This window comes from Lipophrys pholis (assembly GCF_963383615.2).
Source record: "Lipophrys pholis genome assembly, chromosome: 23".
Classification (NCBI taxonomy): domain Eukaryota; kingdom Metazoa; phylum Chordata; class Actinopteri; order Blenniiformes; family Blenniidae; genus Lipophrys; species Lipophrys pholis.
In genome coordinates this window covers 8,027,592-8,052,701 of record NC_137645.1, presented here as the reverse complement: position 1 = coordinate 8,052,701, position 25,110 = coordinate 8,027,592, and the positions used below count along the sequence as shown (strand labels likewise).

At 45.1% G+C, this 25,110-nt stretch overlaps 1 protein-coding gene across 1 annotated transcript in view; it reads left to right on the top strand.

The window, feature by feature from the left end:
* Positions 1–25,110, top strand: part of LOC308127674 (receptor tyrosine-protein kinase erbB-4-like) — a gene marked incomplete at both ends in the record, with an annotated part of 287,554 nt that overhangs the window by 132,764 nt on the left and 129,680 nt on the right. The window contains one exon of the mRNA XM_080492871.1: positions 423–574. Within this exon, the coding sequence (XP_080348997.1) occupies positions 423–574 (152 nt within the window). The remainder of the gene's footprint in view (positions 1–422; positions 575–25,110) is intronic.

Genomic DNA, 25,110 nt, shown 5'->3' with positions numbered 1-25,110 from the left:
CTGCGCCCTCGGGTGGACGTCTCTTCCCCGTTCCCCATTTATCCCCGCACTCGTTCTCTTTTTATCTCCAGACTCCCTGCTTTAAGGTGTCTGTCATAAATAAGTAAATGAATGAATCAGTAGATAAATAAAGTGTGGTGGTGAAAAGTGATTTAAGGAGAAGATGTAGTTTTCCTACATTTTACTACTGAAGAAAAAGCAATTAAGCCTTTTCGGTTCGCGGGGTCGGCTGACCTTTAAGTAAGACTACTGTATGTGATCAAGTGCCAGAGCTTGGTGGCCTTTAGAAATAATGAGAATTGCAGTTTCTTTTTTTTTGGGGGGGGGGGGGGCGGATTAATTAGACTTATTAGCTTTGGCTTTAATTCCGATGACAAACTCTGTGTTTCAGCCCTAACCTGTGACGCTTTCCTCTCGTCTAGTTTGCCCCGGCACGGAGAACAAGCTGAGCACCCTGTCCGACCTGGACCAGCAGTACCGCACCCTGAAGAAGCTCTACGAGAACTGCGAAGTGGTCATGGGGAACCTGGAGATCACCAGCATCGACCGCAACCGCAACCTCTCCTTCCTCAAGGTGAGTGGCGGCAGGAGGAGTCGTGAGCTGCAGCCGAGCGGGAGGTTTCAGCACCATGGACAGAGTCACAGACCAGGACCGATAGGGGAAGGACACGCCGATACCACTTTTTTAAAGGACGAGCACCAGTACCAGTACTAACCAGTACTATCGACTACTTGCCGATAAAGAGTACCGATATCAGTATTAACTATTTAGCTATATGCCGATACTGTGTACTGATACAAAAACAAACCTTTACCGACTTGCTTCTACCAAGTACTCAAATGAGTACTAACCTTTTGCTACTTGCTGATACATAATACTGATATGAATACTAACTTTGAGCTACTTGCCGATAAAGAGTACCGATATTACTATTCACCTTCAGCTATATGCCGATACTGTGTACCGATACAAAAACAAACCTTTACCGACTTGCTTCTACCAAGTACTCAAATGAGTACTAAACTTTTGCCACTTGCTGATACATAGTACCGTTATGAATACTAACTTTGATTTACTTGCCAATACTGAGTACCGCTACGAGTACTAACATTTAGATACTTGCCGATACTGGGTACTGATATGAGTACTAATGTTAAGCCACTTGTTGATACAGAGTACCAATACATATATGAGTACCAACCTTTAGCTACTTGCCAATACCAAGTACCAATACAAGAACTAACCCTTCCCGACTTGCTCATATCGAGTACCAGAACAAGTACTACCCTTTAGCTTCTTGCCGATACCGAGTACTGATATGAATACTAAACTTAAGCAACCTGCCTATACCGAGTACCGATATGTATACTAACCTTTAGCGACTCATTGAAATTGACATTAGAGTACCGATACCAGTACTAACCTTTGGCTACTTGCAAAAACCGAGTACCAATACTAGTGCTAACCTTCAACTACTGCCGTACTCTTGTGGAGTACACACTGCAGTATCAGACTTGCTGTATCACAGTACCTAGAAATCAGAATATATTCAAACCACGACACTCCAACTTGTGAAGTGACTCTGTGTCCTGACCTCTCCTGTCTATTTGACCATGACTTTGAAAACACAAAAAAAAAAACTAGAAACCCTGACATATCTAGTTAGAATAGTTCTCCAGACTTTGAGCACAACAAGGCTGCAAAGGCAGAGAAGCGTTTCGTTCAGGGTGACGAAAAAAAATGTCCTTGATGGACTTACATTTACAACTTTCCAACGGTACAAAAAAAACTACATGTACCTTTTAAATGTACGCAAGATGAAATGGGGCTGTGTAGGACGCGTGGATGTGCAGAATTGTACTGCGAAAGCGCTCAAAAGTTCCTCTCCGGACAATTGAAGGTCTCTCCTTTTGTATCTCTTCCAGTAACGCAGTACTCCAGACCGGCTGGAGCACACAATGACACAAGTTATCGACGAAAAGCAAAATGTGCAAGACGCTGAGAGTACAGTCACCGTTTCAGCGCGGCGGGGTCGTCTCCTGGGTCTTTTTTTTTTTTTTTTTTTACTTCCCCCCCCCCGCGTTGTTTGCGTATTACTGCATGTGCCACCAGGCCTGCTTCCTCCCGCATGCTGTTTAATGAAGTGAGGTGCAGTCTAATTACTGGGCCAGCGCGATCAAATGAACACGGTAAACAGTCCCATTAGGCCCGGCGTCATTAGGGGAACAATCAGGCATCTGGGGGATTGTTAAGTGAATATTGGAGGGATTTATTTTTTTTTTTTTTTTGCTTTTGCTTTTTTATGGTTCCTATGGGAACTCGATGACGCACATTATGCAACATCTGATGTATCAAACCGTAAGTCAGTTCTCGTGAACTTTACATCTACTGAGCATGTGCAGAAGTACTATTTACTATGGCTGTGGTGCGGAATGCGCTCGAGCAACGTTTTCCCCAGTGTCCACGGAGAAGGAGCACAGATGTTTTCAAAAAGTTGCATTTCCGTGGAGACAGAGCGCGAACATTCCCCCCCAAAAAGTAGCAGTTTCTTAAAGAGTGAGAGTCATTCCAAAAAAGTGTTTTCCCCGCGTTCCACAGAGTGGATTCAAAAAGTTGTTTCCCTACATGTCCAAGGAGACAGATTCCGAGCGCATTCGACAAGTTGTTTTTCTGTGTTTGCAAAAAGTTTCACCAATTTCCGCAGAGTGTTTTTAAAAGGTTGTGTTTTTCCTCCACTTCCACGACATTGGAGTGTTTTCAAAAAGTTGAGCTTTCCCCTGTTTCCACGGACACGGACCACAAGCGTTTTCAAAAAGTTTGCGTTTTGACGAAGCGAGAATATTCTAAAAAAAAAAAAATGGTTTCCTACAGAGTCTGAGCACTTTTCAAAGAGTTGCGTTGTCCCCGCATGTTTCCACAGAGATGAGGCACGAGTGTTTTCAAAAAGTTCCATCTTGAGAGGCCGTTTTCAAAAAGTTGCGTCTTCACTGGCTCTGAGCGCCGTCGTCACAACAGATGCCCAGAATGTTTTTTTGCTCGGCCATGGAGAGAGCGCGGGGTGGGGCACCACCACCACCGCAGTTCAATTCAACTCAACTTTATTGATACAGCACCAGATACAACACAGTTTTTTTCTAATGGCCGGACAGAAACGAGGGCTGCCGGCGGTTTGGGTGAAAGGGTGAATCACGCCGCGGAGTGAGTTTGGGGTGACTTTTTTTTTTTGCCTGGCGAGACGCTGACAGGGAGATGGATGATTTGGCTCCGCAGCCTCGCCGGGTTCAGCTTCGCTTCCAAACCACATCTGTCTGACTGTCCCTTTCTTTTCTTTTTTTTTTTCTTTTCCGCCGCTTCCTTCCACGAGAGCACGTGTGGGTCAAATTGACAAATTGACAAAAGCGTGTCGGGAGCTGTAATGCCAGGCCATCTGGCCTTTCTTCCTCCGGCTTTTTAAATGTGAGCGCCGCCTCATCGTTGCGTCTCGCCTCAACCGATAATGGTACCACTTCAATCAATACGGTCGCGTGACACTTTTAGGTCCCGTTTACAAAAGTTTTCAAGTGGAATTGGAAAACTGTCGGAGCGTTGTGGGATCCGTTTATATGACGACGGTGCTTGGAGCCACTGAAAATGCAACTTTATAAAAAAAAAAGAAAATTTCAAAAAGCCTTGGAAACGAGGGAAAACAGGGGGCGGGAAATGCAACTTTTCGAAAAAGTGCCCACTATGTCTTTGTGGAAACGGGCGGGAAACAATGCAGCATTTTGAAAATGCTGCATCCGTCTCCATAGAAAGCAGAATTTGCAATTTTTTAGAAAATGTTCAGTCTCTGTGGAAAGGGGTGGGATTTCAAACGGGAAATCACAACTTTTTAAAAACATCGCTTTTCGATCAAAATGAGGACAAATCCAACTTTTCGAAAGAGCTCAGTCTCCTTCGAAATGGGGGAAAACACAACTTTTTGAAAAGGCACCATCTCTGTGGAAATAATGGGGGGGGGGGCAACTTTTAAAAAAAATGCTACAACTTCATTTTCTTGCAAACGGGCCAGTGCAACTTTTTGAAAAGGCTCCATCTCCGTTGAAACACGGGGAAAACACTACTTTTTGAAAACGCTCCAACGCCGTCTCCAGAGAAACTGGAAACCACAACTTTTCGCAAACATTCCGACTCGGCGTAAATTCAAACCAAATTGGGGCCTGACATGCGAACTACAACTTTCACGGTTTCTTCCATTTCTTGTTGAAATCGTTTTCAAAGCTTCGCCTGGTCAACGCGAAACCTTCTCTGAAATTCATTTACACGAAACGTCGTCGCGTAAAAGTGAAACGAGAAGGACGTTGCCGCTTCGCATCTTCCCTTCATTTCTTCGTGTGATTTGTCGACGTCGTGACTCGTGAAGAAGTGCCGCTGTGAAGTGTTGTTTCTCCTTTCTATGACATTTCCCGTCATCCGGCCCCTCGGGACGACGTGGAGCCGCGGCGAAGATGAAAGGATCAAGACGTCCAAATCTTCCACTTCCTTTCTTTGGATTGTCAAAATGAAATCCCGATATTGGAATCGGGTGAGCCGTCTTTCCTTGAAGACCCCTCGTCTTATTGTCTTTCGACTTCGGATCAGTTTGTTGCCACTTGTTTTGAGACGGACTTGAATTGGAGACACGTGGCTCCGGTGACAGGAGTGTGAAGGGCGTCCGTTTGCTCCGCCACCCCCCCCCCCCCCCTCCCTTCCGGACGCCGCCCGTCCGTCTCTCTGTCTGTCACGATGACCCAGTTTTTCCCAGAAGTGAATCGCGGAGTTGTGCCAAGCGGCCTGCGGTCGCCCCCGGCGACCGGCTAATGATGTCACCTCGGCTGAAGGACTCTTCATTAAAGCGGGATCAATCCGCCGGAAGAACACAGGGCGTCGTGCCACGGCGGCAGCTGAGGCCCGGACGGCGGCGGGACGGACGGACGGACGGTCGGACGGACGGATCCGTGCCGTGCCGACACGCGGGCGGCGACGCTCTTCCCCGAGCTCATCTCCTGCAAACAGCAGGGACAAAGAGGAGATACAACTTTTTTTGTCTTTTCTTTTTTTTTTTTTAAAACATCTCCCGAACCCCTCGCGATGAGAGACTTCTCAAGCCAGAAGCCTTTCCCGCGTCGCGGCCTTGTCGAGCTCCACGGACATTTTTTCTTTCCCCCCTTTGTAAACGCTCCCGTCTTTGACTTTGTGTAAGAAGTGCAACTTTTTGAAAACGCTCCGATTCCATTGCGTGAAAACGCAATGTTTTTGAAACACACCAACTCTCTTAATGCAGTAAAAACACACCTATTTTTTTTTTTTTAAACTCCGACTTGAACAGGGAAAACTTTCTGAAAACACTCCGTCTCCCTTAAAACAGGGTAAATGCCCCTTTTTGAAAACAAATTCAGTCTGAATGTAAATAAAGTAAAAATATTTCTGAAAAATTTGGACACGTTGCAAACAGGGAAAATCCAACTTTTTGAAAGGGCTCCAACTTCCATCTCCGATAAAATGGAAAAAGATACTTTTTTCCAAATACTCCCACTGTCTCCATGGCAACGGGAGAAAAGTAACTTTTTTCTTCGTCTGTCTTTTTTACCTTGTGAGGCTGCGAGGTAAAAAAGTCGTTAAAAAATAATCCATAACATATTTATTTAGAACGACAAAATTAACACAATTCAACTAATCTGTCTAAATGGAGTTAAAGTGCATATTTTTGAAAATGCTGTAAAATGCTCCGACTTTCTTCTATACGGGGTAAAACACAACTTTTTGAAAATGCTCTTGATTCCGTCTTCGTTGAAACGGGGGGGGGATCCAATGTTTTGGAAACACTCCCACGAAATGTAAACAGGCAAAACTTTTTGAAAACGCTCCGACTCTGTGTAAATGGGGGGAAAACGCACCTTTTTTTAAAAACACTCTGATTCAGTCTCCATGTAAATAAAGTAAAAAAAAACATTTTTGAAAACATTTTTGACTTTAAGTTGCATTTTCCCGATTAACGCAACTTTTTAAAAAAAATTGCTCCTATCTTAAATCTGTTGAATTCGGAATTTTTTGAAAATGCTCCGACTCAGTTTCCGTGGCAATTTTTTTAGAAACGCTGCTACCGTAATAAATAGTGAATTTGCACGTGCACCCGTCGATGGACCATAACAACAATGGCGGCCCGCGGATTGACACGACTCCCATGTTGCCTCGCGGCGGCGTGACCTTGTCGAGCTCCACTGCCCTCTTTTTCCTCCACACCCCCCCCCCCCTCCCCTCCCCTCCCCTCACTCCTCCATGTCCTTGCTCTAACCTGCCGAGATCAGTGTGTTAGTCGGAGATTACTGCCTCTCTGTGTGTCATTATTCACAACTCATCTGATCGCTCTTCTGGCTGTCTGCGAGTGTGGCTCCGTGCTATTAATTTACTGTGAGGCAGTAATTCAGACTCCACTCCATCACACTTGTTTCACCGCGTCTGCCCTTCAGCAATGTTTGCCATTCATCCATTTACCCACTGTAAGGATACATACCGCTGTGTGTTTTCCACGGAGGGGAGTGTTTCTCATGCTTTAACCTCGGCTCTTTAGTTCCAATTAAGGGAGAATCCACATGCAGCAGCACATAATATCTGAGAAAATTACGTGCTAATAATTTATGGAGGGCTCCTTCCTGTTACAAATTGCATCATAAAATACCCAAGACAGGGGGGAGGGGGGGAAAAAAACACACATGAAAACATTGAAGATGAGAAAAGTGGAAAGAAGAGCTGAAGATGTCAAATGACATTTGCGTGGTTGGAAATTAGGAGTAAAAGGATGAGTACAAATACAAGTACCAACCTTTAGCTGATACCGAGTACCGATACGTCAAATGTCAATAAGTGTAAGGTATACACCGTATTCAAACGATACGTGAAGGCTATGGGTTGCCGTGAGCGGCCAGTACGGTAGAGGACTGCGTCTATAGTAGGCATAGAGCAGTGTGTAGATCTACGAGATCTATTAGTCTACATCTGGGTTTGGGGAGGCAGTTAGTGTGGTTAGGGTAGGTTTAGGGTAGGTTAGAGCTCAGGGTACATTAGGGTATAGGGTCAGGTTATGGTTCGGGGAGGATAAGGGTCGGTTTGGTGTTCGGGTATGTTTAGGGTGAGTTCGACTAAGATTAGTATTAAGGCAGTTTAGGGCTATGTTAGGTTGGGGGTAGGATTAGGGTTAGTTAGGGTAGGACTAGGGGTACATTACTGTGGAATTAGTAAAGGTTTGGGTAGATTCGAGCCCGGGCATAATTAGATTAGGACGAGGGATTGATTAAAGTAGGGGTAGGTTAGGATGAGGGTAGGATTAGTGTGGGTTATGTGTCGGGGTACGTTAGGGTGGGATTAAGGTGAGAAAGTGTAGAATTAGGGTGGGTTAGGGGTACATTATTGTGGAATTAGTATAGGTTTGGGTAGGTTATTGCTCGGGCAGGATTAGGTTTGGTATAGGTTAAGGTAGGGGTAGGTTAGGATGACGGTAGGAAAGGGTAGAATTGGCGTGGGTTATGGTTGAGGGTACGTTAGAGTAGGATTAAGGTAGGAAAGGGCAGGATCAGGATGGGTTAGGACTAGGGTAGGGTTATTATTGGGGTAAGTTAGGGTTGACGACTCTGGGAGACAACCCCCCCCTCCAACTCCCCCTGGAAGATTTCCGTACGCAAACAGACTTTTACCGACTTTCCTCAGGAACTGCAGCCGTCGCTCAGATCCTGTTGTCCCAGCATCAGGTGCTTATGAATATTTGAGCAGCACATTCGTGGAGCGGCGAGCGTGACGGCGCGTTGTTCTGACATAAGCCCTCCATGACTTGACACCCCCCCCCCCCCCCCGCCCCCCGGTTGATTTGTCCTCATGACAGTCTTGAGTCCGTCTTCATGTTCCTGGGCTCAGACGGCACGCCGAGGGGCCTTTTGGAAGCCCCCCCCCCCCCCCCCCCGCAAAGAGCGACACGGTATTTACATAGCGAGACAAAGCGAGGTAGAGGACGGCGAGGAGGTCAAGTGCATCTCTGCCTCGCTCCCCATGGACGTTTCACGCCGTTGCGCACAATGGCCCGCCGCGGGGGGGAGGGGGCTCATCACGGCGCGATGACACCGCGATCCCGAGCGATGGCTGGAGAGGGGCGTGTTCGCCGGGCGTGATCGTAGAGTTTCATTAGCCCGTGAACCAGTTGAGGGGCTCATAAAAGGTTGGGCCTGTCGCCTGGAACGGGGAGGCTGTTCGCGCCTCTCGGGCGCCCGGCGGCGTTTGCATAATTACAGCTCTTAACGCTGGGAAAATTAGCACCCTGCGCGTGCCAGCCGAGCACCCTGCCAGATCGCGGTGGCACCATCCCGACGTGTCTTATAGCCCGTTAATTGTGGGGTAATGGAGACATCGGAGTTCAAGGGAAGAGAAGAAGAAAAAAAAATAGGGCATTTTATTATTTTGGCTCTCCGAAGCTGTTTTCTGAAGTGTTTAGCATAAACGGTAAAAAAAATCTGAAGAACTTTTAGAGGGTGGATCGAGAGCGCCATCACAGACAGATCAGTCTTTTCCATCTTTTCGAAAAAGGCTCGGGTGTACAAAAACATCTGGATGCTGACAGCCGTACGTACTCTGTCGTTTCCCCTCCCTTTGTTTCTCTGACTGTGACAAATAGATACCAGGTAGCATTAGCATCAAAGCCGGCGCCCGACGCGAAAAAGGAAAGCGTCTTTCATGTAGAGTGACGCGTCGACGGGATGAACTTGTGACTCGGCTCCTGCAGACGCTCCAACTCGGCGGTGCCGTCGAGCGGCACAGCGAAAGCAATGCGACGCTTGTGGAAAGCAAAGCCAATTAAGAGCCGCATCTGTTGATAATTAATCTGGCAAACGTGCGCGGTTTTGTCAAGCGTGAGCGAAATAATGGCGGGATATTGGAAGGTTATTGGATTGGTTTCTACGCTATTTGCCAACGTTGTTGGATTGGCTCCATCCATTTAAAAAAAATGTTTTTATGTAACCACATCTTCAAATAGACTGACGGAAGTTATCGGAAAACAATCCACGCGCATGCGGGGGAAAACATGCAAACACCACGCAGGAGAGATGATTGGTCCCTCTATCATCCTGTATGTCCTCTATATCAACCCCCATCTGCACAAATCAGTTTCACCGCATTTTGAATACAATGTCGGTTTCCACGGAAACTGCAGAGACGCTAAAAACTATGTAGTGAGCGTGCCACGCCACTAGTGGGTGCTGTTGTATGTTTGAATATACGCAGACGACCAAGTTGGATTGTTATGACTGCGACTGTCTACTGAGCATGTGCAGAGCAACTATTTACTACGGCCATGGTTCGCATAAGGAGTGGCATGCATTTCAAAAAAGTTGCCTCCATTTTCATGCAAACGCAGTTGGTGCATTTTCGAAAAGTTCCATTTCACCCCACTGATTCTGTAAAAACCTATTTGGTTGCACCCCCTCCCTCTCATTTCCATGGAAACGCAAAGTTGCCTTTTCCTCCCCATTTTTATGGAAAGGGAGTGTTTTCAAAAAGTTGCTTTTACCCTATATCTAGTCTAAGCATTTTAAAAATTTGGTATACCCCCCCCCCCCATACTTTTCACAGAAATGGAGTCGGAGCATTTTCAAAAAGTTGTGTTTTCCTCCATGGAGGTGGAGATGGAGCGTTTTTTTCAAAAAGTTGTGTTTCTCCCAGCTCAGAGCCTTTTTCAAAAAGTTCCACATTGGGAGCCATTTTTTTTTGTTTGTTTAAAGTTGCATTTACCCTGTTTCCATGGACTTGGAGCATTTTTCAAAAAGTTCCACGTTTTCACGCGACGGAAGTTCTGCGTTCTCACTTTAAAACGTTGTAAATCTTTGCCTTTAAATAAATGCACCGCAGTCCATCACCTGCAGTCGACAGTGAGTGGGAAGTTTTCTATTCTTCTTCTTCTTCTTCTTCTTCTTCTTCTCTATTTTTAAGTCGGTTCCTATGCCTCATTTAGAAATAAGACATTCCTCACAAATCGGAACGTTAAATTGCCGTTGCAGGAAATTGCGTAGATCGTACATATATGCTGTGGGTGTCATGATGTTTTACAGCCTGGTTTAATTGTTAGAAAAAAAAAAAAGGTGATGATATATGTTGCCAAACTCTTGAGAAAAGTGAAAGGAGAGGCAAAGAATTGTGGGTTGGAGCTGCGGCGGAGTTTGGATTTTGGGGTGTCTTGCGCCCGCGGGGGGTCGGGGTGGGTGGGGGGGGGGGGCTGGGGGTGCTCGGATGGCGGTATGACTGCTCCCGCTCGTTACCGGGACTCCTGCTCGCCTCGCCTGCAGCACTGGAGAGCTGAGCCAAACGAACACACACACATATATATATTCACACATTATGGAAAACATATGCACACACACACACACACACACACACACACACACACACACACACACACACACACACACACACACACACACACGCGCGCACACACACACGCACACACACACACACACACACACGCGCGCGCGCGCGCTCCACCTGTCCAGAATCGGGTGGATTGTGCGCCAGCTTCTTTGTTGGCCTGATCAAAGCGGACATGTTGCAGAGTGGAGGTCCCGGAGGTGAAATTAAAGTCTTGCTGCTCTCCGCGGCGTGGAGAGAGGGGGGGAGGGGGGGGGGGGGGGTGATTACCATTAAATTAAAAGGTATGACCATAAAACGCGGCGGCCGAACCCTCGCGATTCATCAAACCGATCCCACGGTGCGTCTTTTTTTTTTTTTGCTTATCAAATTGTAGAATATTGTCCGTGACACTGGCGTGAAAAAAAAAAATAAAAGCGGGTGGGGGTGGGTGGGGGGTGGGGCGCTTGTAATTAATGCAGTAAATCAATTCCGAATCACTCCGCGCAGAGCGGCCCTGCTGGGACGCCGTCATTATCGCAAATTATGGTGGCAGATGCATTATGGGGGCCCCCGAGACGGAGAGAGAGAGAGAGAGCGGCGACTCGCCGAGCATCAACCGGCGGCTCTCCGCGTTCACACCTGCGCGGCGCTATTACCAGGTGCAAATAGTTTTATTAGCGAGCGCGAATTTAAAAGTCGCCGGAATTATCACCCCCCACCCCCCCACCCCCCTTCCCGGAGGCCGCCGACATGTGGGACTCCACCACCAAAAAAAAAAAAAAAAGGCCCGTTTTTCATCTTCAAAGACCAAAGTCGAAGGCATGAATATATCAGGTTTTCATTTCTCTCCTTCCAACCTGAGGATGATGAATACTAACAAGGCACAGCTCCCATCAAAATACAGCTGTTTCCTCACTTTAAAGAGGTTATTTACTCCAGATAAAAAAAAAAGCACTTAAAGAGGCACTCGCATGTTAATAAAGACATCTTTTGCTTTGATCTTTCTTCCTTTCATGAACAAGTTTTATTTTGATGTTAAATGATTTGTTTAGTAAATCTGTATTGTGACTAATAAAACAGTCACGTGGAAGGTTTGCTCTCTGAGTTTGGTGATAATGTTCTGGCTGGTCTTTGCCCCCTACACCCCCCCCCCCCCCCCCCCACACAAAGCTTGTCCGGGGCGGAATTGGCGCAGACATCCAGTCGTCAGAAGTTGTTTGAAAGCCGCGCCGCTCGCTGAGTTTTCATTTTTTGCCTCAGAGTGTATCAGTTTATCTCTGATCGTCTGGAAATCTCTTTTAATTCCTTGCGTAATCAAAGGCTCCCGCAACCGTTCAAAATGAAATGGAATCAAAACAGAATGAAAACAAGCGCTGCTTTTTTTAAAACTTTATTTTATGTTATGCGTTCCTGCGGAGAGTGGAGAGGGAGCCGGAGCCTTTTCAAAAAGTTCAGTTTTCCCCTGTTTCCATGTAGATTCAATCTGAGCATTTTCAAAACATCCAAGGTCATGGAGACGTAGTTGCAGCATTTTCAAAATGTTGTGTTAGTCCCCATTTCCATGGAGATGGAGCCTTTTCAAAAGGTTTCGTTTTTTCCCCTGTTTCCATAGAGACTGAATTGAACTGTTTTCAAAATGTTGACGGAGCATTTTCAAAAAGTTGCGTTCGATTTTGAAATGTTGCATTTGTCCACATTTCCAAGGAGACAGACTTGGAACGTTTTCAAAATTGTGCGTTATTCCCCATTTCCATGGAGACAAAGCATTTTCCAAAAAGTTGCATTTTCCTCCATTTCCACAGCATTTCGGGGGGGGGGAAAGAAAAAAGCGCTACGTTGTGAGTCGTTTTCAAAAAGCTGCATTTTCAGTGACTCTAAGCAGTGTTTCTGTGCACGCTTCACCAAAACTTTAAGTGAGATTGTCACGTCAGAGACTTGTTCACACGCTCTGCTCACCGTCAGACCGACCCCGGTTCGAGTCCAGTTGGCGGCGTAGTTCATACGTACGTATTTTTTGGTGTGTGTTTTTCCTTGTACTACTGAGTAGATATCCTCAGTCTGACTTGAGTTTATAATCTAGTACTTCATTGGGGTTCTTTACGCGACCCAAAAACGTACATTTGAGGCTAACCGGTGACCCTACCTAGACGATAGAAAGCTGTCTGAATCAAAGTCTACGGTCGTACGCCTATAGACTATTGGAGAATCTCTTTTTCTGAATTCTTTTTGTAGAAAAAGTCCTCATGATGAATTTGTAGGGGCTTCACTAAGAAGTACCCCCCCCCCCCCCCCCCCCCCCCCCCCCCCCCCTTAGATCAAGATCTCACGGACCCTGTTCGGCACTGAAACGAAACGTCGGGTGAGCCTCGCCAATACAGCCAACGTCTTCAAGAATGCAGTCCGAGAGCGTTGAGCGTTCACGTTTCACAACAATCGCCAACTTGCGCGGAGAAAGAGCGACGCGGGTGACTCCCCCATTATGCATTTCCGTGACGGTTTTTGAAGTTTTTGTGACTTGCTGTGAATTGTGGGAGTGGTGCGACCGGCGTTTTTGGCGTGGTCAAGAGTTCCCCGCGGTCGCAAACAATGTTAGACACACTCGCACTTTCACGTACAGACCTTGGCAGCTGCCGTCAACCCATCCAGCGTCCTGCTCAAGGACTCTTCCAGACACGGGGGAATCAACCCTGCAGCCTTGGCATTGACAGACTCTACCAACTGAGCCTTTTTCTGTCGAAGTCAAGGGAGTCTATTCATTTTGAGAGTTGAGGGCGCTATCCCCCTTACCCTTCAGTCGAAAGTCTCCATCTGAGTCTGGTTCTGCTGGTTTCTTCCTATTCTACTTTCTTATGTGGTATTTTTATACATGTAAGTACCTTGAAATGACTGTGTTGTATTTGGCGCTATAAAAATTGGTGTCTGAATTGGATTTCTACTGGTATCCACGCTATCCTGACAGTCTTCATCTCTTCGGACGATGGACGACGGTTTATATTTTCCAGTACGCGCCCAATGTGTTGCCAGTTCGTATATCTACACTAAAAAAAAAAAAAAAGTAAATAGTTGGACCAACTTAATTGAATCGTTTCACCTGGTAACATCTGAGAGAATCAAGTTCTTCTGATATATATTGACTAGAGCTACGCTCGGTAGAGCGCAGACCGTCGCCAGCCGCCACATCGGTTTGCAAAACCGAGCAGTTCAATTAAGTTGGTCCAACTGTTTTCTTTTTTTCGGCGTATCAAAAAAGTTCATTTGTTGGGAAAAAAAACAACAAAAAAGTTGACTTGACGAATTGTCGGCTTTCCGTAAATACCAATTCTTCACGCTGTTCGTGCGCGTCGCGCGTGTGCGCCGTTGGCATTTCCCACACATTTATGACAGGTGGCATTTTAACTTAAGCACAAAGAGTACTGTCGGTACCGCGATGTGTTTTCTTGTCTCCTCCACAGATATATACATTTAAATAAAACAAAAAAAAACCCTGTTATTACCGCAGATTAATTGTTTACCCCAGTGTTTTATATCCTCGTCTTCTGCGCTTTGGGAAAACACGCTCCGCGTTTTGCCGATTGCAGATTTTGTTTTTCGGTGACATTTACACTGTGTGAGTGTGAGTGTGTGTTTTTATACTTTAGTTGAGTACGACTCGTGTTCGACCAAGTCTGGAAATTGGGTCCGTGAAAGCAGAGGGCCGTCTCAGAACGTACATTCTGTAAATTGTAGCGTCATTGCGATGTATTTTCAGACATATTTGGTATCTAACCTCAGGGTTAGCATCGTGTACTTTTTTTTCATATCACTTTTGTTCATATGTACGAAGAAATATCTGGATTTTCTTTACACATGACTTCTTATTCCTAATTATTTATCATACATAGGCAGGAGCAATAACTACAGTCCTAGCGCTCGGCTCCATTTTTTTAACTTCTTTCGCAGGATTTTTGTCGCGGGACGAGTTACGCAAAAAAAAAAAAATAAAAATGTTTGCAAGTACCCAAGAAACGTATCAAAACGTGCGAAAAACTCGGGACAAGTGAGCCGTGACTTTTGTTAAGGGATTGGCCAAAAGCTTTACGCCCCCAAAAAAATGCGGAGAATACTTTGTTCAAAGTGGATGGGATTTTGCTGAAAAACCCTAAAAGAATCGCTTTAAAAAACTTCATTTGTTGTTGCTTTTGTTCAAATTAACAATTGCTGGCACTTTAGCAGTACTTTTACTGGTCTTTGATACTTTTTCACTATTCCTGCAACTTTATTGATGCTTTTTTCACTATTACTGCTACTTTGTTCATACTTGTTTTTCACTGTTACTTTGTTGATACTTTTGAAGTGTTACTTCTACTTTGCTACTTTTTTCACTATTACTGCTACTTTGTTTATATTTTTTTTTCACTATTCCTGCAACTTTATTGATACTTTTTTCACTATTACTTTTACTTTGTTGATCATTTTTAAGTTTTACTGCTACTTTGTTGATATTTTTTCACTGTTACTGCTTCTTTGTTTATACTTGTTTTTCACTGTTACTTTGTTGATACTTTTGCAGTTTTACTTCTACTTTGCTACTTTTTTCACTATTACTGCTACTTTGTTTATATATTTTTTTTCACTATTCCTGCAACTTTATTGATACGTTTTTCACGATTACTTTTACTTTGTTGATCATTTTTTCACTATTACTGTTACTTCTGTTGATACTTATTCACTATTACTAGTGCTGTATCATTACTTTTTAAGTTTATATTCTTACTTTTCCATTATTACAGTATTACAGGTACTACAATGATCATATTAACACACTTTTAATGATAGTTATTGCTATTTGAACAGTATTAAGGGGACAGTAGTAGAAATGTTCTCGTTTTCATATCATATTACTTCACAGCATGCTTTACGTTTGGTTTGACTATCTTGTCAATTTTTAGGTAAACTTTTTGAAAAAAAACGTTAGTTTCTGGGTATTTGGAACCAGCGACTTTAACTTTGGACGCTGCTTTCTGATGGATCGCTGTGGTTTGGTTGCGTTCGATATCATCGGATCAGTTTTTAATAACTCCAACAATACCCTGACATTTTATCTCGCGTCGACGACGAATCGATCTTCAAACGCGACTGTTTCGCCGCGTCGCGTCGGCCCCCGCGCCCGTCCGCGAAACGACCGGTATCCTCGAGACCCGTGTCTCCGACTCGTCACTTCTCACCTCCCCCCCGAGTTCGTCTCGGGCGCCGGATAAAGGCAGACTTATTCCCATTCCGCTCAGCGCTCCGCTGGATTCCGTCTTTGTGCCGGCGGCTCAGACGCGCGCTTCTTTATTGCATCACAACGTTCGGAGACGCTCAGATTTTATGGGAGTTTAATGCGGGTTTATTTTTGGCATTGACATTTCTTCTTTTTTCCGTGGGATTGTAGCCAGGAAGCTGCTTTTTTTTTTTTTTTTTTCTTCTTGCCCACAAGTTTCCCTTCCTTGATGTGATCTCCTCTGCCTTCAATTATCCCAGGATGGGGAACCTGCAGGAGCAGCTCCAGATAACAGGCAGCGTGTTTAGCCGCGGTATTGATTGTGAGGCAATCTGACACAGGCTCAGAGGCTAATCAGTACCCGCGCGCTAATAAAGACGGAGCGTCGACTCCGATAAGCCACTTCCGTTGAAAAGTGCTCATAATGTCCTGGTTAAAGGGGGGATTAGTGAAGCTCTGAGGGGGATAAAGGACGCCAACTTCCTCTTTCCGGGAACGGCTGCTCATGCCTTGTGAAACGGGAAGTTTCAGGAATGTTTTAAAAAGTGTTTTATGTGGGGGTTTTTAACAGTGTTTTCGGACGGTTTCATGGGAGTGTTTAAAGAATTGGGGGGTTTTTTCGGGGTGTTTTAGGAGTGTTTAAGGGATCTTTTAAGAGTATTTTAAGGGTTTTGTAAGAATTTCAGGGGAGTTTTTTTTAAGTATTCTTTTAGGAATGTTTCAAGAGTTCTTCTTTTTTCCCCCCGGGTGTTTTAGGAGTGTATGAGGTATCTTTAAGAGTATTTGCTTCAGGGGAGTTTTAAGCAGTGTTTTTAGGAGTGTTTTAGGAGTGATGTCGGAGTATTTTAAGAGCGTTTTAATTGTATTTTAAATGTGTTTTATGGGTGTTTTAGGAGTGTATGAGGTTTCTTTAAGAGTATTTCAAGAGTATTTGTTTCAGAGGAGTTTTAAGCAGTGTTTTAGGAGTGATGTCGGAGTATTTTAAGAGTGTTTCTGGGATGTTAGAGGTGTTTTAGTGTTTCAGGGGAGTTTTCTTGTATTTTTAGGAGTGTTTTAGGATTGATGGAGTATTTCAAATGTTTTAATTGTTTTTTAAAGGGTGTTCTAAGAGTGTTTTAAGAATGACTCAGGAGGTTGTTTTTTTGAGTGTTTTATGAATGCTTTATGAGTGTTTAAAGAGTATTTTAAGGGTGTTTTAAGGATGTTTTATGGATGTTTTAGGAGTGTTTTCGGGGAGTTTTAAGAGTGATGTAGGAGTATTTTAGGAGTGTCTTAATTGTATTCTAAGGGTGTTCTAGGAGTGTTTTAAGAATGATTCAGGGGGTTGTTTTTTTGTTTTTGTGTTTAAGGAGTCTTTTAAGAGTATTTTAAGGGTGCTTTAAGGGTGTTTCAGGGGAGTTTTAAGCAGTATTTTAGGAGTGATGTAGGAGTATTTTAAGTGTTTTAATTGTATTTTAAAGGTGTTCCCGGAGTGTTTTAAGAATGACTCAGAAGGTTGTTGTTTTTGTTTTTTTCTGGAGTGTTTAAGGAGTCTTTTAAGAGTATTTTAAGGGTGCTTTATGGGGTGTTTTATGCATGTTTTAGGAGTGTTTCAGGGGACTTTTAGGAGTGATGTAGGAGTATTTTAAGAGTGTTTCATAGGATAGAGATGTTTTACAAGCGTTAAAAGAGTCTTTTAGCAGCTGCACCAATGGTCATTTGACTTGAAATAAGTGGCTCCTCATCATTTTTTTTTAAATTTTTTATCTTATTTCACACATGCATATGGATACAAAATGGCTAAGATAAATCAGACGGAGGTGTCAATCATTTCTGTTGTGCACGTACACCGTCTCATTGCCCGTGATGCGCGCAAGCTCCTGTGAAGACGAACAGTCCGGGGACAGAGTCTGACAAGATGTTGAGGAAAGCGGGATGACGCAAGCTCGCCAAAAAATGTGAGCAGCATGTCGGCGCGATGTCACAGTCTGAAAGTGTAACACTGCCCCCAAACAATGCAACAGACCGCATTTGAGTGACGCTCCGCTTTCTTAAAAAAATCAAACCGCCAACGGTGCGGGTTACATGAGATTTCTTCTTCTTCTTCTTTTTTTTTTCCATTGCAAAAATTCACAATTGAGGATTTTCTTTTACGTTTGTAGTTTTTAATCAAAAATAATCGTACTTATGATAGTAATACTGCTTTCTTTAGAAGTTCCTTTTTATAGATATACTTGTCAAAATGGGTTTTTTACCCCCAAATGACAGGAAACGGATCTATTCCTTGGCGAGACGAGAATCTGAATACGAGCTCTTACCCTCCTTTCGTTGGGGTAATTGTTTCCTACGACCGTAGTTCACCAAAAGCGAGACAATTTTTTTGGGGTCCGACGTGTCACGTCGATACATCAGGTGTGTCTTTAGGAACGACAATAACACATACCGCCATGGCGTTCACCCTCCCACAGTGAAAGGAAATGATTTTTTTCCTGCAAGCCGTGATTGGCCGGGACGTGTGCCCGTTACCGGGAAGCCGAAGCCACGTGCACCGATATTAATATTCCCATTTTCCTCTACCTGGCATCTGTCATGTGTCTTTGTCTCAGGTTTCATTCCGCAGTGAGATTGATTTATATTGCCAATATACTCCCTGTGCAAACACGCGGCGGCACCTGTAACGCGCACACACACACACACACACACACACATACACACATCGCAAATCAGGACATCCATCTCCAATTAGGCCACTTTGATTCCGGCGTAATGAAATAGTTTAGTGCTGAAACGTGGCGCGCTCCACGAGCGCCGATGAAATCATTTTCCTCTGAGACAAAATGGCTGACAAATACCCTGCCCGACACGCGTGCGCACACACACACACACACACACACACACACACGCGCAGTGTTTATAAAGAGACACGACAGATCAGATCTGACACGGTTGTAATCAGTCCCGCAGCTGCCGGCTCACCTGGCCTGAATAAAAATCCCAAGCTCACCAACGCTGCCGTTTGCTTTTCATTAAAGGAAAAAATTGGGAATTATTTCGAGTAATTTCTCCTTTTAGAAAATTTTCTGTTTGCGCTGTCTAAAGAGAAAACCTCTGAATTGATGTAAATGTAGGACGCTTCGACGAAACGTTTCCAATGCGAGCCCCCGTTTGTACATTTTTGAAAATGGCTCCCGGAGTGGAACGCTCCGAATTTGTCTCCGTGGACACTGGGGGTAAAGCAAGTTTTTTGAAATGCGCCGATTCCACGTAAACGGAGAAATCTTTTTGGAAAACGGCTGTGAAGTTAGAAATTTGTGAAAATAAGCTAAATAGAAATGGGGGGGGTGGGGGAAACCCTCTTTCTTCGTCGAATTGGGGAGGAAAACGATACTTTTTAAAAACTTGCTCTCCATGACAATGGAGGGAACGCAACTTTTTTTGAAAAACTCTCCATCTCCATGGAAAATGGGGGAAAATACAACTTTTTGACAAACTTTCCACCTCAATGGAAACGGGAAAACCATTTTGAAAAGGGCTTTGGATCCGTGTCCAAAGACGAACAACGGCGACCACTTGTGGCCCAACGTGGTAACTACATCATTTACAAAGGAAATGCATGTCGTTTTCAAAACATCGCCGTGTAAACGCAAAACTCTTCAGAAAAAGAAAAACGGCGTTCACTGGAGACGCCGTATCAGCAGTTTCACTGGAAGAAGTACAGACAAGACAAGTACTGAAACCCGGAAACTTGTTTGGACTGATTTAAAAAGAAAAAGAAAATGTATTTGGCGCAGGAACAGTTAGAAGTGTTGAAAACCGCGGCGCTCAGTTTGAACGTGTCATTCCGGGGGAAGTACAGCGTCGGGTTACTGTGTGAGAGGAAGTGTGATTTATGTCCTCGCCGGCCTCTTGTAACACAATCATTAACTGTAACTGCGGGTTTTGTTTCCATACGTTCCGCGCCGGGCGTCCATGCATTCCGTCTTCTTTCCCATTGACATGAATTGATTATCCGAGCCAAGTGTTGCATTGTCTGCTCCTGGCTGCATCCTCCCGCTGCACCCCGGCCCAATCATCAATCACCTGGAAGGGCCATTAAGCACCTTTTCGACACCGGACCTCGGAGGCCTGTCAGGATCCGCCCTGGACCTCCGCCGCCGCGGCAGATCGGCGGAACGCTCGCCGAGCCCTCAAAAAACTCCGTCCTAATCGGAGACGACCGTGAATAATGAGGGATTTAAAAAAAAAAAAAAATGCGATCGGGGGGAGCTAGGTGGTGGAGGTGGCGGTGGGTGGGGGTGGGGGGGTGTGTGGGGTTGGGCGACGCGCAGCTGACTTTTTCCCTCTCCAGTCAAACGAGCAGAAGCCCGCCCGTGGCTGACGAGCACGAGCTTTGTCACATAACTGCATTATGTAGGGTCCCCAAAGGCTACGGCATAATGCGATACGCCGTGTGACCGTCGCATGGTTTCGGCAGCAGCTTTGCCTCATGAGTTATGTATTAGTGTTTTCACCGAGGTTTGACGCTCGTGTACTGTACGCGCGCCGTCGCCGCCTCAAGTTTGGCCGGCGAATGTGCTGCGGACCGTCTTCCCCCAACGCCCCCGCCCCCCGTTTTTTTATTTTTTTTTTTAATTCCAGAGTCACACTCGTTACTGTAAATGTGTCTTGACAACATGGACGCCGCTCGTGGAACGGGTGTACGTGAGATTGCCCGGGCTGTCGGGGACTATAAATATCAGCGCCAAAAGCCACGGGCGCAGCTGCTGGGGGCAAAACCCCTGGATATCAACGCGCACGTGCCCGGTGTCGTCCCAAAGTCATCGTGGAAACTGAAGCATTTAATGAGTCTAGACTTGAAAACAAATAAACTGTTAACCTCAGATAAAAACTGCATGAACGTACTTTATCAACATTAAATATGCGGTTATTTTGCCACGACTTCTAGATTTTCAATCGAACGGTCAGATCAGAAAAAAAGTCGTCGAGACTTAAAAGTGCCAGAAAAGTATAACAGTTCTACAAGGTATATTAATACCACCATGTGAGAGTTTTACAACTGGAGAAAGTTCTACGACTTGTGACACTCCTGAAAATTTTTGCCGACGGTTATGTTTTTGTCCGCGTGCATTTATCTAGTTATATATTTCTATGTATTTGTACGTATGCAGATGTAAGTACTCACAAGATTTAATCTCCGGTCTGGTGACGCCACTGAATTAGGGTTTGCTGATCCTGTAAAAATGTTGACCACAAGAAAAAAATAACGTGTTCTATTTCTCGGTTGTGCGAGAGTTGTTGGAGGTGTGACAGTTGTTGGAAGTTATTCAAGATTGACAACTTGTGATGATTCTGGAAAGTGTGAGTTCTGGAAGGGTTGACAGTTATTGTTACATGAGGGAAAAAAAAAAAAATATATATATATATATATATATATATATATATATATATATATATAAAATTCAGCATTTTCTTTTTTCAATATAATTATTCTGGTCTTCGTGGCCCAAAGAGGAGTTTGAGTAACTGTGGGTCCTACAAAATCCAGTGTATCCCATTTTTCATACACCCCGTTGCCTTTTTAAATCAATATTGTTTTAATTAAGTTTAAATTTTTAATTAGCGGAGGAAATTGCGCACAGACGCTTCATTTCCACCCACGAGGTCTCCCACCCCCCCAACCCCAACACTTCCAAATGGGCTCGTCTCTTTTGTCTGCACGGGGGCTGATACGACTACTTAACGCCCGGCGACTGGTTAAGGAGTGGAAATCATAGTTTGATTAACCTCCTCTGATTCCGACTGCGTCTCAAACCCCGTCTTCCCCACCCCCACCACTTGATCGCAATTACCGTCGTAACTTGATTCAGGACAAAGCTAGTGAGAGGATACCCTTTTCGCTGAAAGCCCATCCAATTAAAGTCTTTTTGATTGAGCCGAGCAAGAAATTGACTCCCCCACCCCCCCCCCCCCCCCCCTCCCTAATGCGCCGGCGGTGGAGCTAAAACACCTTAAAGAGAGGGGATTTCGAGCCGCTCAGCTCCGTCGACATGAAAAGTGGTGTGTGGGTTCAAAACAGTCGCCCCTTTTCCTTGTTTGATGTGGTTTCTATTTGAAGTGAGCCCCAAAAAAAAAAGAAAGAAAAGCCCCCGCCCATACACACTTTCTCACCCTGTTGATCTTCGCCGGAGCTCCTCAGGGTGCTATCAGCCAGAAACTTAAGGAGTCCCTTCATATATATATTTAAAAAAAAAAAAAAAAAAACATACCTGTGGTGAGCGACTGCGCGGCTGGATTTTCATTTATTTCAAAGTCAATGGTCCTTCCTCTCAAAGGCCTTGAGTTTTTTTTTTTTTTTTTTTTAAACCCCCTTAACAGGATTTCTTCCCCAAAAAAAATCTCGAATGTCACGCCCGAGTGCTCTCGGCATACTTAGCAGCCAAACAGTCGCGCGAGGTGAAGGAGTGCGCACTTCCCCCTCTCCAGGGCTCATTCAGGCGAATTGGGTAAACAGGTCCCCGCCCGCCCATTGACTTTGCCGCCGTGTGGAGGAGTCAGATTGTGCCGGCGCGCCGCCTCGGATCAAACCGTCGAGAGTTCCGGGGCGGTCTCGCCGCTGACATGCGCCGCCGCACTCTCCTTGACTCGGTGGCGAAGTGCTCTATATGTATGGAAATGAGCCGTAATCACCATAATATGTGTCCCATCTCTTGTATTTTATAATTTTTTTTTTTTTTACCCGTCTACCTCGCCGTCTTTCCTCTCCATACCCTCCCCCTCCCCTTCCATTCCTTATTTGTACATCTTTACCCTTGCTCTCCCAACATTTGCATGCGCCGAACCCCCGAGAGCGCCGCCGACTCTTTCCGGGGCGCCCGTCGGCGGCGAAGATTACAAACCTAATTGTTTCATTATCCCTTAGATATCAAGCCGTCTCCACGTGACCATGTCCGACTATCTCATCATCTCCAAGTCAGCAGAAATTGCGACTCGGCCGCCGTCTCGCCGTCCCGAGATAACAACTTGCATTACGGCGTTATCTCAAGGTATCAAACATTGTTTTCGCACGAGCGCGACAAATATCTCATTATTTTCAGATAACAAATCCGTGGTTTTGGGAGATCCAGCTGCTTTGTCCCGCTGATGTTGTTTTTGGGCGTCTATCCAAATCGGCTTTGCCTGATGAAAGCGGCGCTGTCAGAAACCAAAAGACAAGAGTCAATTAAATTTAGAAAAGAAAAAGATGGAGTTCACCCCGTGGTGGGAATAAGTCCCCTGGGTTGGGACCGTAAGTCACGTTAAGAAATGAAGAAATCATTTTTTTACGAGGCTGTGATTGGACTCGAACTGTGTCAAGTTTTTAGAAACCAAAAAGGCAGATTAGAATTTTTTTTTTCTATTTATAGTAAAAGCAAAGAAATATTATATAATATTGCATATTGCATACGATGGGTCAGATCTGGCAACCTTGATTTGCATAGGTTTTTCCTGTCGCGGTCCAAAAGGTTTCATGTTAAGTTGCGTTTACGCGTGACGACGGCAAGTCTTGAACGGCGCGGATCTCGATTTCCCGACCGCGGATCACGATTTTGACCCAAACTTGTATGATTCCCGGGCCGGGGCGTCTCGGACAGTCGCGACCTGCCGCCGTGCGTTCCAAGTAAAAGCATGAAACCCTGGCGGATCATCACGGAGTCATTACGCACCGTATCGGGGGGGATTCGGCGTCTACGGTGGTGGATATCGCTATGAGCGATGTGGGCAGCCGCCCAGGGCTCACTCTGTGAAGGAGTGCAGTGGGCACGAGAGGAAAGGAGACCGTTGGCTCACTCCCTGTCCTCTCCGGCCCAATCACGGTGGAGGACTCCTTGCATCACAGCCCTCCTCCCCCTCTTGAAGGCAGACGTGTAAACACAGAGACGAATTGTGGCGGCAACAGCTGGCATAAAGGCATCTCTTGTCGCGCCGTCCACACCGGATTATCTTCCAAAAAATGCTCTGTCTCAGTGAAAAACAGAACTTTTTGAAAAGGGTCCGACTCCGTCTCAATGGAAACCGGGGGAAATAAAAAAAAAAAAAAACCTGCATGAAAATGAGTGAAAACACAACTTTTGGAAAATGCTGTGACTTCGTCTCAATGGAAAGCGTTACTTTATGACAATGCTCTCACTCCTTCTACATGGAAACGAGGAAAAAGGTTTTGACTGTCTCAATTGATAACAACTCTGTCTCAGTGGAAACAAGACTTTTTGAAACCGCTCCGACTGCGTCTCCGTGGAACAGGGTTGAGAAATGCAACTTTTTTAAAACACTGACTCCATCTCGATGGACACAAGGAAAAACACAACTTTTTGAAAATATACCGACTCCGTATCCATGTTTATTTCCAAATGTGCAAAAAAAAATTAAAAGAGACAAGCAGAATAAATAAACTCAAAAAAGAGACAGTCATCCAAATGAGTAATCCAGACACACTTCATTTCTACAACATGTTCGAAAACGTTTTTTGAAACACTGCTACTTCTCATGTTCACCACATATGTTCTATGTAGTAGTTCTGCACAAATACCCAATGTTTTTAAAAAAAATTGCTGTGTAAAGGTGAAACTTTCCTGAAATGTTTTCGCTTAGAATCCTTGGGTTATGTTTTGGGTCAAAAATGTCCTCTTCCGTCTTGACGATCACTAACTGGTTGCCGGGTTACAACATTAAACCGTCAGTGTGCAGGTCTGGCTTTAGTAAAAGATAAAAATTGACCCTTTTCAATTCTGCGCTTGTAAACAAATACTCCTCCCAAACTGGAGTCACAATGCAGCGAGACATTGAAAAGGTTTCCACATATCGGGAGGGGTTACAGGTGCCTGAACGCAGCAACCCTGCCTCACATCAAGCTGTTTCTGTCTCCAAGACGGCACGGGCGCCTTCTATCATGATTATGTTGTGTGCGAAGTAAATAAAGCTCTTTTGGCTCGGCTCGCCTTGGCCTCCGTGCGACGTATCCCGGAGACACAAAGAGCAATTTACCAACATGCGAAATTCACGTTTCACCCCGGAGGTAAACCGGGAAGAAGAGAGGATGCGAGTCTGCCGGGACGGCGGGAGCTCCGCGCTCGGATGCTAATTGCCCGCAATTGATGGCGAAAAAAGCGCTGGAAGAAGCGTTCAACTCGCAGCGCATCGTGGGTAGTTGACCTGTGTCGACACGGTCTCGTGGAGGGAGGCGTGGGCGGAGGGGGTTATCGGCATGCGTGCGGATCAGAGGAGACGATACTCGGCACGGAAACCTTTGAGGCGCTCGCAAAACAACCAAAAAATAAATAAAAAAAATGGCATCGAGAATAAAGTGGTTTCATTACAAAGACAAACAACAGCTCCCACTAGTGGGCAGACGTGGTAACTACATAAATTTCCACGTTTCCATCATTTCTTTTTTCTCCAAACGTGAAACTGTTCTGAAACCTAAATGCCGAAACGATATATTCCGTAA